At 34.5% G+C, this 15,358-nt stretch overlaps 1 protein-coding gene across 1 annotated transcript; it reads right to left on the bottom strand.

Annotated features, from left to right (window-relative positions):
- Positions 1–100: 100 nt before the first annotated feature.
- Positions 101–10,277, bottom strand: LOC126971218 (uncharacterized). Its single transcript, XM_050817399.1, has 7 exons — positions 10,201–10,277; positions 7,279–7,370; positions 6,318–6,495; positions 3,609–3,739; positions 2,556–2,619; positions 1,559–1,676; positions 101–339 (listed from the first exon to the last, which is right to left on the bottom strand). Exons 1-7 carry the CDS (start codon positions 10,233–10,235, stop codon positions 136–138), a joined length of 822 nt encoding a protein of 273 aa, XP_050673356.1. The 5' UTR covers positions 10,236–10,277; the 3' UTR covers positions 101–135.
- Between the last annotated feature and the right edge of the window lie 5,081 nt (positions 10,278–15,358).

The raw sequence follows: 15,358 nt of genomic DNA, 5'->3' as shown, positions 1-15,358 counted from the left end.
CCAACAAATGTTTCCTCTTTATAATATTAGTTTAGATTTTATTATCATTAATGTTCTTATATTGTATATAAGTATAAGACAATCATTCGAATAACTTCAATTAAACTTTTTAAATGCATTTATTAATCAATATATTTACACTCGTGGTAAGAGAGGAGCAAGGAAGCGCCAGGTGTCCAACTGCTCAAGAACCGGGTTCATTACTTCCAAGACTACTAATTCAGCCGCCTTGGATATCGCACCACGGAACCGCAGGACGTAATCGATAATGACGTCTTCTACAACGGAGTTAACGATGCCATCTATATCTCCACCTCCGATAGCGCCAGTTAATTTGGACTGAAAAGTGACAATTTATGTTATAGCAATGGACCAGCTCACCTATGTCTCCTGCCAAGTAGATTTTAACTCTAAAGAAATTGAAAAATATCAGTATCTCTAAAATACATCTGTCTTTTGTATTTTTTATATTGACCTATTGTTAGCTTGAGAGAATATTCAAACCTTTTAGGGCCGATTTCACCATTGAAATAGAACGCAATATGCGAACACTTTGAACTTAGTTTACATTTGTAACCGAGTTTATAGTATGTATATGTATGAATCAATTCGCATTTCACCTACAAAAACTAAACGCGTTTATTAGTTGACCGCAGAGGTGGGACAGACGCCCTAAAGTGACGTTTTCAGAAGACTGTAGCGCCATCTGTTAATTGGTCCGAAAATGAAAGCTGTCACTCGCTTTGAAACCTTTCAACTTTTCTGTAGTTGTGTCACTGCCCACTGGTCATAAAATGGCGGCTACTTCTAGCGTTTGTGCATATATGTAGCTCTCGTGATCCATTTTGCATGTTTACACTACTAAATCTATCCTTTAAGTTCTATGTTGTGACAAAATTAAATAACTAACGCTACGCAAAATTTCAACATGGTAAAAAATTGCAATACCTACATTAAAAAGTAGAGTTAGTTATTTAATTGCGTCACAACATTAAAAATGAATTTTATAATTTCGAGCATATACAATAGTTATTTTCGGGGCCAATCTCCAGATGGCGCTAGTTATCAAATAGACAGCTCATAATGCGTAGAGAGGGCTCTCTTTTCCCTATATATTATTGTACTCTTTGGTTGACCGCCTAATTTTGGACGTTTAACTTTTTTGATCACATTCAAGACAGCTGTCACTGTCGTTATCGTAACAGAAGATTTGACATAAAAGGTATGATATATTTCATACTTATCGATGACACTTGACAATTTTTTGATACATTCTCTTGTGACAATATGTAACCTCAGAGTAAGTAAAACAGAGTTTTATGAAACTCTAAAGTGTTATTGGTGAAATCGGAGCTTAGAATGCTACAGTGTGATCGTTTTAGTTACAAAAGCCAAAATTTCATTGATATATTATTATATATTTTGAACTACATTGTCTTTGCAACGTGGATAAGTAATTAATTATTATTAAAGTTAAACATAAAAAATAAATTAGTCGAATTCTGATCACATAGGTATTCTAAGAATTGACTGGAGAAAAATAAAATCAGTAATATACCTTGAAGGACGGGATGTCAAAATCAATATTGTCAATTCGGTCCAGGATCACAGAAACCTTATTATCAGATTGTTTCAGGAAAAGTTTTGCTGAAAATCTGAATCCTTCGACGATGAATCTGTAATTATTGAATGGTTAGTAATAATGAGATTAAATTGTAAACCACGGAGTAGGGATGAATACGTGTAGCCATCATCATTCATTATCATTATAAAATCAATCAGAAATACGTTTTTATTTATTTGATTTGATGCCTTAGTACATTAAAAGGCATAAAGGCATTTATTTTCTCAAAATTGATTCCTTTAGAATTTTTTTTGATGTCATTTCTAATAACTACTAGATACTACTACCGCTTCGGAAACAAATGGCGCTCTGAGAGCGAAGAAGCGGCGCAAGAAACTCTCCCAGCCTTCTTTTTTTGCGCTCTTTTCAATAAAAATATACAATATTGTACAGTCATTTCTATCGCTATAAAATAATCACAATCTAGTCCCAGGCTGTCCGATCATTTAGATATTCAGCTGTGGAGTAATAGGATTTACGACAGAGCCGTTTTTTTATAAAACATTTAAATTTATTTATAGATAATACCTGAACAGTGGCTGGGACTTTATTATAGAAGTGTATACATTTACCCTTAAAGCTATTATGTATCTTATGAAGCCTACTAGAATTAGTTACAAGCAATCTCTTATTTCATTATTCCCGAATACCTACATCATTTTTTTCTATTTACAGAACAGAGTCTGTTGGGTCGGCTCGTTTAAGTACTTTAAAATTTTAGTTTATGATACTGCCTTTATTGTAACAGAATTTAAAAAAAAAGAAAAGCCCGCCGAGTTTCTTGCGCCCGTTCTTCTCAGGTGTGATGAATACTATTTCAAATGGGTGGTAGTATTTTGATGTTAAATAGTGATCTTAAAATCTATTTTTAATAAAAATATTTGAATTTGATTTACAATAAAATTAAACTTAATGATATACCGATACTTACTCAGCTCTGCCTTTTCCGTAAATTGGAATAGCTGTTAAAATATCGCCATCAAGATCATAGCCACCTAAAAAGAAATTAAAATTTTATAAATAAAAATATAAAAACTGAAAACTGAAAACTAAAAAAAATTAAAAATATGACGTGTCTTAGAACTACAGTCAACGAGATATTTTGAATTTCTCGATATTTCAACATTATTGCACGGGATGACTGAAGTCAAAAAATTTAAGCCGCACGTCGGTCTTCGTCTTCTAGCGCCCTGCAACCTTATTCTCGTAATAAAACGAGAATAGAATCGACGCAACTTTATGTCAAAAAGTTAAATTTCGCATTCGCCTACAATCTGATGGCTCAGTCCCGATTAAGGGTAATCATATTCTCGTAAAATCGAACGTCAATTATTGGGAGATGTGTTTTCTGCATAATTTTGACGTTTAGTTTAGTTGACGCTTTTGAATTCTCGTTAATAGAAATACTTTAAACTTGCTATTGGACATACTAATAACCCTCACAAACTTCAGTGAAGAGCAGTCAGTGATTTCTGGGGCAACCTAAAAGAGAAACATTCGCGAATTCACTTAAATTCTTCAATTGCTAGTCATTATAAAGTTCGTTTATTGTACAATACTTTCATTAGACACCAAACAACTTTACACAAATAAGAATTCAGCTGAGAAGATAAACACTCTTGCCGAGTTCCCGCCAAAAAGTTCCCCGAGATAATGGGAGTGTCAGCCTCACAATTTTAAAAACAATGCTATGAAAGTAAAGACAAAGAGTATGTTGCGTTTCGATTCGAGTGAAAGAGAAGGAGAGACTTTAACTGGCTTTCGATCGCCGTTCTCATCCTTGTATACATACAGCGACGAGAACGGCCACGAACAAGGCTTAATACTCTCATTGCATGAAAAAATTGCATTGCGTTTGCAAACTATCGACTGCTCGCTGACGTCACACAGCCGTTAATGTGACAAGGTCCGTTCCAACGCGCGGGGGCTATGAACAGATTTCCTTATTCTTATTTTAGAGTGAAGTATTAGAAAAAAATCTTACCCGCTGTGACATTTAGGTATGGCACGGATATCTCGATGTCAAAGGATAGTTTAGACAAGTCTAAATTAGACCTGTGTACTAGGAAGCCTCCGATTCCACTAACTGCGGCATCTTGTAACTTTAAGTCCAAGCTGAATAATAAATAAATATTTAAATACAATGTATAACAGCACAGTTTTATATTTGTAATAATCTTATCTATAGCTGTTGTATTTTGACAGAGAAGAGGGCTTGTAATTAAAAGAGTCTCCGGATGAGACTTTGCTCAGACTTTACTTACGGAAAAATTAGCCGAGTGTGATAAAACGCGAACTAGGCTTTTGCATAGGCAGTCTTAGCTTAAGCACAGCATAATTTCAGATGTCAATTGACTAAAAAATCGTAATCGCTGATTACGCTAAGCTTATACTCAGCTAAGTTTTTCGTGAGTAAAGTCTAACCCCCTTATTCATAATGGTCCGCTAACTTAAAACAACCGCTAAGGAGTGTTTTTTCTCATTCTGACTTAGTTCAATAGAAGAAGACAGAGTGAGAATTAGCAATGATTTAAGTTAGCAGACAATAAGGTGGTTAGACCGTACTTAGACTTTGCTCAGACAGATCTCAGTCTCGGTCTTGGGTTGAGAATACCTAGTAACAGAGCTTGAGTGAACTAGCAGAGTGGAAGACCAGCACTGGTTCTCAAACCAGCAAATGTTGAGCATATTTGCTGGTTGGACAGCTTTCAGCAAAACCATGTTCAACAGTTTGTTGTCAACATGTAGTCCCTAAAGCAATCCATAAGATTGGCAGTGAAGAGGTGTAGTGGCAGGTTTCTTTTCAAAGCATGCCACCTAGGTGGGCACAATTTCTGATTCGGTTTGAGGGCGCCTCAGCTTATGAAACTACAGGGGTAATTACACTTAACATCTCTCAAAGTGACGAGTGCAATTACGATGCATCTTGGAATTTTGTGTTAAATGAAGAATCCTTATCACCACAGGATTTTCAATGGACAGGTCTTATCACTTGCTATCTGGTGAACATCTTGTTCGTCACTTTCTCATAAAAAATAATTTCACCATGAAGAATGTGCGTGTTTCTATTGACTATAGACCGCAGCGTTTACAGGATTTTAATCCAATGGAGATCGTATTATATTTGACGGCGCATTTGATAAGAGTGCAGTAGTGTCAATTGTCACATGTCAAGTGGGTGTTGTGACTTGTGTCAGAGTAAGCGAAGTTAGTGACAGTTGACACTGCGTTCACTCATGTCAAACGCACCGTCAAATTATTTTGCATCCTGCTTTAATTATGAATATGTAAACTAACGGACACTACAGTACGAAATGCTTTATGAAGTAGATTATCTAGCATGCCACAGTTGTACCGCTGTGGCGTTTATTTGAGCGACGCTAGGTAAACTACTAAACTAAATCTGTGTTCAAATACAAAACAATATCATTCAATGAAGATTTGATCAATAGGCTCAATTTTTTAATAAATATAAATAGCGCGTGTTAATTTAGAATAATTTGTACATCATGTTTGTTTTTAATTATAATAATTGAATCAAGTCGAAATTCAAAATACTATCTAGACAATAACCTAGAAAATTTTGAAAGCTTTCTATGAGTTCAAAAAATTTAAAATCGGTCCAGAAATGGCCTAGAAACGGCCAGAAAGGGCCAAATTACAATGGTGCCCCCATATTGAAGGATTGGCGAACAGACTTAGTTCTGCAGCATACGCGGTTAAAAAGATTAGACAATTAACTGACATAGATACGGCGCGACTAGTTTACTTTAGTTATTTCCATAGTATTATGTCCTATGGTATATTGCTATGGGGCAACACTGCCGATATTAATACAATATTTGTGCTGCAGAAGAGGGCTATTCGCGCTATTTATAACCTAGGTCCTAAAGAATCATTGAGAGCAAAATTTAAAGAAGAAATTGCTTCTCAATATATTCTTGATAATGTAATGTATGTTCATAGGCACATAAGTGAATTTGCCAGAAACTGTCATAACCATAATGTTAACACCAGGAACAGACATAAACTTATGATGCCTACTACTCGGCTAAGTCGAGTTAGTAAGTCTTTTGTGGGGCGATGTATATGCTTTTACAACAAGATCCCAGAAAATGTTCAAAACAAAAGTATAACGTTATTCAAAAGAATTGTTAAAAAACGTTTGTGTGTTAAAGGTTACTATAACATAAATGACTTTCTTAATGATACCACAGATTGGGAATGGAATGACCGCCCTCAGGCTATTAAATAATAAGTTTAATTGTACAATATTACTTTGTAAACATATTTATTCGATGAAAAAAAAAGCTCGCTGAGTTTGTTGCGTTCATTCTTCTCAGGTCTGAGGCATTCATTTTGGAATGGGTGGTAGTTTTTGACTTTCAATAAGTGATGTCACATCCTATTTTGAATAAAAAATATTTGAATTTGAATTTGAAACAACTTTACACAGAAATCAATTGGAGTCACGCGGTGGGAGCTCCGCTCAGCTTCGCTTCGCTTCGCTCAATAATTAATAAGCTCCTTATTTAGCCTCCATCTATGGGTTACAAGGTCATTATTTAACCTGATTCAGGACATGAATTCTTCTTGAGAGAAACACAGGAAAATATCGGAGAAACAAGGTTAGAACTGCGATCTTAAATAAAATATTATTATTAACAAACATTATTTAAATTATATTACTTACTTTATGAGACCAGCAGGCACGACCAGGTGGATCTGACCGAGTTTCAAAGGGTCGAGAGGTGGGATTCCAAAAATTGGTGAACCATTAGCGATAACGTTGCGAATGAAATTGAATAACTGATTGATCAAGACATTGATGAGAAAGTTCCTGCTTTCTGGTGTGTCTCTAGCGAACGACTCTGTAAAAAAGTTAAATTTGCCAATAAATAAAAAATTTTAGTCTTTCAAATTATGACTTACTATGACACTCAACTATATAATATGGCCGCCATATTGTTATGAGATAATCACTCACAGAGAAACTGTTGATATAAAATATCAACTATAATTACATGAGTCTTACTCCTTCAAATCATAATTTTGATTTTCTCAAAATTGATTCCTTAAGAATTCCTTTTGATGTCATTTCTAACACTACCACCGCTTGGGAAACAAATGGCCCAGCATTCTTTGAGTTTATATTTCACTTTTTAACTTTAATTTTAACTATGTAAACTTTAAATATATAAACTTGTCCTCGTCTTCCATTAAAAAAAAACTATGCCAAGGAATACGATGGTGTAACACATGCCGCAGTCTATGTAAGAATCAGCATTGCTGTTAACGTTTAATTTGGATTAAACTTTAACTATACGCCTCGTTAATTTTTTTTAGTTTTTGTAGTTAATAATGTTTACAAAGAGACATCTTGCTTATTATTAGTTTATTCGAAGTAGGTAGGTATAACGTTTTCCGCGTTTATTTGCAAGTCTGCTTTACATTCGGCAAACCTTAGAATTATTATTGTATTAACAGTGTTGTCAACGATATACTTAGTCAACATTTTGCATATTGTTGGTTTATTGTCTGGTACAATTTTATGCCAAGTTTATTTGTAACGCCGTTAGTCTTTCAAAAGTATTTTTATGTGTTCCTAATGCCGTTGGGCGATGTTATCATAGTATAAACTTCAACCATCATACCGTAATCCAACTCCAAAACCTCGTGTGTCTGAGGAGTGTTAGGTGCCGCTGACACTGCAGCAGCTAACAAAAACACCAGAGCGATTTTCATTCTGTAATCGAAAATATTAGCTTTAAATTATACTATTTCTTATTGTGTTATTTAATACTTATCTTAACACAGTGGACGCTATAGCCATACTTTTACTGAAAAAAAAAGCCCGCAGAGTTTCATGCGCCCGTCCTTCTCATCTGAGGCCAAAGAGTATAATAATATATAGGGAAAAGAGAGCCCTCTCTACGCATTATGAGCTGTCTATTTGAAAGCTGGCGCCATCTGCAGATTGGCCCCGAAAATAACTATATATAAGCTCGAAATTATAAAATTCATTTTTTATGTTCTGACGCAATTAAATAACAAACTCTACTTTTTAATGTAGGCATTGCAATTTTTTACCATGTTGAAATTGCGCGTAGAGTTATGTAATTTTGTCACAACATAGAACTTAAAGGGTAGATTTAGTAGTGTAAATATGCAAAATGGAACACGAGAGCTACATACATGTGCAAACGCTAGGCGTAGCCGCCATTTTATGACCAGTGGGTAGTAACACAAATAAAGGAAAGTTGAAAGGTTTCAAAGCGAGTGACAGCTGCCAAAGCTTTCATTTTCGGGCCAACTAATAGATGGCACTACAGTCTTCTGAAAACGTCACTTTAAGGCGTCTTTCCCACCCCTGTCTGAGGCACACTATTGGGAATGGGTGTTAGTATCAGACGTTTATTAAGTAATTTTAGATATTATTTTGAATAAAAATATTTGAATTTGAATAATAAATAGGTATTAAAAATAGGGATACACAAATTTAATGAAATAGAGATATAAGATAAAGGAATAGTCCACCAAAAACCACCTCGCCAAGGCGAAATACACCTCCAGGTCTTATAAAGTTTATCAAAACCAATATTTATACTCCATTTATGCTGCATGAGTGAGAAAAGGTCAGCAATTTTATCAAATATTTCAAAAAAACCAACTAATGACGCAAGTTACAAACAATAAAAACAAATATAGAAACAACAATAAATAAAAATAATATCGTTTTTGGAGCAAACTGCTTCTATGCTACTTTTTTGGCTCGGTAGTTTGTTTGTAGAAATACTGCCAGTATTCTTTAAAATGTATGTAATATACGGAACTGATAAAAAATGAAAAAATACAGCATTCGTCCTAAAATCCTACAAAGTTAAGCAAATATTTAAGTAAGTATAGTCCGACAACTTCGTGCGCGACCGTCCCAAGGGGTGACAGACGGTGGCGGGGCGGGGTACTAATGACGTCAGCGGGTAGCGGGTGGTGTTGCGGGGAAGGGCAACATGAGACTTACGTTACCCGCACTATAGCTACAATAACGGAAAGTAAGACTTACTTCTTAGGTGAAAGTTAATGTTATTAGGAAGTTATTTTTTATAAAATAGAATTTTGTTTCAAAATTGAAGGAGATTATACAAACAAAAATGGTGCAGCGAACCTTTATCTGCAAATCGGAGTTAATAGAAGTTATTTTAAAACTACAGAGCCTAATGTTATCTGAAAAACTCAATGCTAATATATTATTAGAACAGGTAGAGTGCGCTATGATTATACACTCATTAGACCGTATTTTTGATGCGGAAGTTGAATGATATCATCGGAAATTATGATGTCTAGCCGACTAGCTACTGCCCGCGACGTCGTCTGCGTGGACGCTATCAAGCAAGAACAATGCTATGCCAGCTAGTTTGATGCTAGGGCGCCTTTTTCTGCCGTGAAGCAGTAATGTGTAAGCATTATTGTGTTTCGGTCTGAAGGGCGCCGTAGTTAATTACTGGGCAATTGAGACATCTTATGTCTCAAGGTGACGAGCGCAATTGTAGTGCCGCTCAGAATTTTTGGGATTTTCAAGAATCCTGAGCGGCACTGCATTGTAATGGGCAGGGCATATCAATTTCCATCAGCTGAACTTCCTTCGTCACAAAAAAATCAAGTTTAATAATATGTAAGCTAAATGTTGTCCCGACCTCTTGAAAAATCCACAAGAAAAAATTGAATTAAATCTATTTATTAGTAATTTTCAGTTTTGCCCGGACATACAGGTAATTATTTTTTTATGGAAGAGGAGGACAAACGAGCGTACGGTTCACCTGGTGTTAAGCCAGCCGCCAACATTCGCTTGCAACACCAGAGGAATCACAGGAGCGTTGTCGCCATTTTACAAAGCGTTTATTTAAAAGTGTCCATGTCGTATCGTCCTGGAAATACAGGTAAACCTCATCCACAGCTTGGTTGTAACTTGTACGTGGAAGAAAGTTTCTTGAAAACCACACTGCAGAGGAACTCACGTAAAAAATATAAAACTATGAAGTACTTTTTCGGATTCTGTAAACATTATGTCACGGTTTGAATCATATAAAAAGCTAAAAAAAAACTAAAATGTATTATGTTATCGTTTCTAAAAATAATTACGCACCCCCTTATTCATAATGGTCCGCTAACTTTAAACAGCCGCTTAGGAATGTTTTTCTCATTCTGACTTAGTTCAATAGAAGAAGACAGAGTGAGAATTAGCAATGCTTTAACTTAGCAGACTATTATGAATAAGGGGGTTAGTGTTTCTTTTTTTTTCTCTTTATTGTTTTCTTTTTATATTTTTGTTGTGTTATTCTTAATTTCCTAATACTTCCTGAATATTTACAATATTTGCTAATAGAATAGGTAGGTTCCTAATTATAATTTGGGGACACTCAAGGTCTTACCACTTAAGTATTTAATAACATCTTTTTTGTACATAACTGTTTGTCGCCAACATGAGACAAAAAAAAATTTGATGTTTTATTTAAGAAAGTTTTTTTTTAATATTACAATTACTTCTATGTCCGTTTAGAAATAAAATATTCACTTACCTTATGTTAGTAGATACTTGAGCTTTGTCAAACATCAACTAGCACTGTTTATGAATTAATTTGTTTTATGAATTGAAAATATAATATGATACTTAGGTATGATTGAGATCTGAGATAAAATGCAACATTTATCAATATGATATTGAACAATAATCGTATTAATTACCTAATTAATCTCATTTATCACAATAACAATAAGAACATTGAACAATTAAAATATAATAATCAAATTAATAGATAAAAATATCATGACGCATACGACTACATAATATTTATTACGGCACACGCATAAAAGGCATGATGACAGATTACCAGTGGGAGACTCCTTTGCACAGGATGCCGGCTAGATTATGGGTACCACAACAGTGCCTCTTTCTGCCATGAAGCAGTTATGTGTAAGTATTACTGTGTTTCGGTCTGAAGGGCGCCGTAGCTAGTGAAATTACTTATCTTGTTTCAAGGTGACCAGCGCAGAAGTGGTGCCGCTGAGAATTTTTGGGGTTTTTCAAGAATCCTGAATGGCACTGCATTGTAATGGGCAGGGCGTATCAATTACCATGAGCTGAACGGTCTGCTCGTCTCGTCCCTTATTTCCATTAAAAACAAACTTGAATAAATCTTAGCTAAGTGTGATAAAACGCAGTCTTGAATTTTATTTGGGTTGTCTTAGATTAAGCTCAGCATAATTTCAGTTGTGCAATGTCTATAAAAACAAAGATTATGCTTAGCTTACACTGATCTAAGTTTTAGGTAAGTTAAGCCCACTGACCTCTAAGGCTCTACTATATACCACTGGACTAGTGGCTGTCAAAGTGCTTTTATGCCTGTTTGAAATTCGCCATTTTGGCGCTGTTGGCCATGCAGCGAGAGTCTTGGGTACTAATACTAGTGATGGCAAACTTGGCAACATAGATGGTGGGAAACTATTTACAAAAAGAATTGTGTACTTTATTACGTTGATTCTTGAAGTATAAATAACACGAAAAACGAACGAAATTAATTCAAAAAGTAAAAATACTTCAGAGTATTGTACGTTCCTTCGCAGCCATTTGTATTATACGTCAAAAATAGTTCTCCGGACGCTCGCGATTGGCGCTTCAAATAAGCACAAAAAATATGCTGTCAAACATATGGAATAGCCTGTCCAGTGGTATTTATACAGGTCAGTGGTTAAGTCTGAGCAAATTCTATGTGCGCTCTAAAGATCTACAACAGCGCCCTTCAAAAAAGGCGTCGCTGCTGTAGACACCCAACTTTGCATCTAGCCTGCATCTGTACAGAGGACCCTGCCACGTGAAGCTAAACCGGATGTTATATTACTCGTTTTCGTTAATTTCCTTTAATGCAAATCCACAAGAGAACTAAAAATAGAAGTCGACGACAAAACATTTGATTTCCAAACGCTATTCATATCGTCCGCTACTTGTATCATATACAAACTGAACCATTAATTTCCTTTACGATACAATGAGGTCGTAAATATAATGAGTGATAGATTCTGCCGTTTTTATGTCGATACTAAAGTGAGTTATTCAGACCGTGAAGAGTGCAACTGCAGATACATACAGAATATAATATTTGGTACGAGACTTGGGAATGCTACTTTGTCCGCGTGGAATCTTATCACTCAGAATCATAGGAATCTAAATAAGAAAGTACTAATTAGAAGTGGTTAAAGTGCTATTTCCGTTGGGAACAACTGTTCCCTATATCCTGTATATAATCGTTAAGTGTAACCAGGCGATTATTCCTTAACTGTAACAGATATCAAAAAACTATATACTGATATCGAAAGACCGTTACCTAATCAGTAAAATGACATCAATATCTTTTTAAAAATTCAACCAGAAGTATTCTAAATTTAAATATTAAACACTCCCATAAATATTTTAGTATGATGTTTAACCTGATGGCGGTTGCCTTACCACTTATCTCTAATACAAAAAAATGCCAATATTTCAACAAAATCGGTCTGCATCTAAAAAAACACTAACACTATGGATGGCAAAAGCTACAACATCTGTGGAAGACTTTAATTAAAAGTACTAACTAGGGTTGTGCTCGTAGTTTCCCTGCGAGATCGAATCAGAAATGGGGACATCCGTAGGAAAACCAAAGTACATAGCCCGGATGATTGCGAAACTGAAGTGGCAGTGGGCAGGGCACATCGCTCGATGAACAGGCAGCCGGTGGGGCAGTATAGTCCTCGAATGGCGACCACGTACCGGAAGACGTAGTGTTGATAGGTCTCCATAAGTATGGTCATCATAAGATGGATTGATGATCGCCGAAATAGGTTAGAAGACGGCAGCGTAGAACCGTTTGTCGTAGACATCTTTGTCCATCAGTGGACTATCGACTTACGTGATGATGATGATGAAATAATCGAAAACATTTTAATTCGTTTCATATTTTCATCAAATAAAATATATTGAAGTTGCTATTGAGTATTCGGTAGGATCCCATGTTGAGTAAAGCTGGCCCTGAGAAAAGGAATTAATTGATTATCTGAGTTTATCACGGGTTTCACAATGCAGATTGAGTTATCTTCATTGGTTTATCTAATTGCTTGGAATATGAACTTACTACATCAGTATTTTGTGAGTTGAGTTTGGATAGTGTTAGTTTAAAATCTTTTTATCCATAGCAGATTTTTTTTATAACTAGATACTATCATTATAGTTCTATAATACTAATCTATGCTGAATCAAAGTATAACGATTAGCTTAAAAATAAAATAATGATTAAAGTTTTTATTATTTAGAAATGCCTGATACATCTCAAAATCAGGTATTAATAGAAAGTTTATAATAAGTCTCCCTACACGATAAGCTAATTAAATCTATTTATTTTAAATTAAAACAAAATGAAAAGTAATTTAGTATCGAACCGATTTGCCAGGTGCCCCAAGGTCTGGTACGTACCGCTGTAAGAGAATATGTTTGGCCATACAAAGAGGTAATGTTGCCAGCTTCATGGGCACCTTACCTGCCGACCGCGCTCTTTGCAATATATAATATATAGATACTATTTGTAATTATTTAATTTTAATAGATAATTTAAGTTTTATGTTATTATTTTTTATATAAAGAGTGTTATTTATTAATTATCAAGGCAGGGCACAGTAAATAATAAGGTAGAAAACTTACAATCTTATTTATTTTACATTTTTTTTGGGTAATATTATATTCATAAAAAATATTTACCTATAAAACATTTTCAAGGCATTTTCCTGCATTTCTGACCGCTTTGCATCAAGGTTAAATGAAGTATTAGGTATTTAAGTACCTACCTGGATGTGACATGCAAATCATTCAAGAGACGAATTTCATGAAATAAAGATTTTTAATCTTAATTATTAATAAAATAAAATAATAAATATTTATTAATCTTAAGTCTTCTTAATATTATATTTGTTAATGGGTACATTAGCAAATTTGCTAGAAACTGCATGATGTTAATACCGGGAACAATCATATGCTTGTCATGCCTACTACTCGGTTAAGTCGAGTTAGTAAGTGTTTTGTTGGGCGATGAATATACTTTTATTTTACAACATGATACCGGAAAATGTACAAAAGGTGTATGATGGTGAATGACATTCAAAATAATTGTTAAGAAACGTTTATGTGGTAATGGTTACTATAGCATTCATGACCTTTTTAAGGAATAAGGGTACCAACCAGTAGGATGCTATGCTCCTTTGCACAGGATACCGGCTACATTATGGGTACCACAACGGCGCCTTATGTCTCAATGAGACGAGCGCAATTGTAGTGTCGCTCAGAATTTATGGTTTTTCAAAAATCCTGAGCGGCAGTAATTGATACGCCCTGCCCATTACAATTAATGGGCAGGGCCACCATCAGCTGAACGTCCAGTTCGTCTCTCGTCTCGTTAAACCACAGACTGGGAATGGAGACACCATCCTCTGGCTTTCTAATGATAAATTTTATTGTATTAAATTATACTATGACTAAATTTTATTTAAAATAAGTTGAAAACTGCTGAGTTTCTTTTGCCAGTTTTTCTTAGGTCTGAGGCGTAAATTAGTGTTAGAGGTGGTAGATAGTTTTTGACGTTTCATTAAGTTATTTTGAAATTCTATATTTGAATATGAAATAATAATATCACCTAAGTTCAAAGAGAAACAACCAAAAACAAAACAGTATCGTTTTAATATGTACCAATTTGGCATTAGTTCAAGGTCCACCAACTAAGTAGCTACGAGCTAAAGGATCTTTTTAAGTAATTGAATTGTTATTTCCCGTGACCGAAACAGCTGTAACAATACCCTTTTAAAAGCATGTCTGTCATTGAAGACCTTGACACGAATTTGTACCTATATACGGTTAGCTACAAAATTCAGTTAATTGTTACTTCATATCGCAGCTTCGATCTTTTAACTTATTCCATTTGTTATTTCATAATGGACAACCATTTTGGGTGCGTTGTATTATGCATATAAATTTCTACTAGTTTCTAGTTTAATAAGAAAACGACTTCAAAAACTAAAAAGTATAAAATAACTTAATAAAGATTTTATTTAAATACAACTCTTATTTTATTTTTATTTATTCATAAACGCTTACCAACTAAATACAATTTATTAACTTATGCACTAAGAATTAAACAAATATAATAAAATAGTTTAAATGTACTTAAATTATAGGCACAACATTACTATACGAAATACATGTGATATTTTAAAATCTAAAATCTATAAATTTTGGAGAGCAATATAAAGTTGTTTTTTAAAATCAAGAAAGTTTGAAAAGAAGTTATCAATGTTTTCATCTATATTAAAAATACTATTATATAATTGTAACATTAGCTGTAGAGGAGAGTTTAAGCCATAATTACTGTGGTGGAATTTAATGTGCATTAAAGGCATAAAAAGGCATAAAAGGCATTTATTTTCTCAAAATTGATTCCTTTAGAATTCTTTTTGATGTCATTTCTTATACTACTAGATACTACTACCGCTTCGGAAACAAATGGCGCTCTGAGAGAGAAGAAGCGGCGCAAGAAACTCTCCCAGCATTCTTTTTTTTGCGCTCTTTTCAATAAAAATATACAATATTGTACAGTCGCTATAAAATAATCACAATCTAGTCCCAGGCTGTCCGATCATTTAGATATTCAGCAGTGGAGTAAT

This window comes from Leptidea sinapis, chromosome 23 (genome assembly GCF_905404315.1).
Source record: "Leptidea sinapis chromosome 23, ilLepSina1.1, whole genome shotgun sequence".
Classification (NCBI taxonomy): domain Eukaryota; kingdom Metazoa; phylum Arthropoda; class Insecta; order Lepidoptera; family Pieridae; genus Leptidea; species Leptidea sinapis.
The sequence above is the reverse complement of the archived record's forward strand: the minus strand, read 5'-3'. Positions and strand labels throughout refer to the sequence as shown.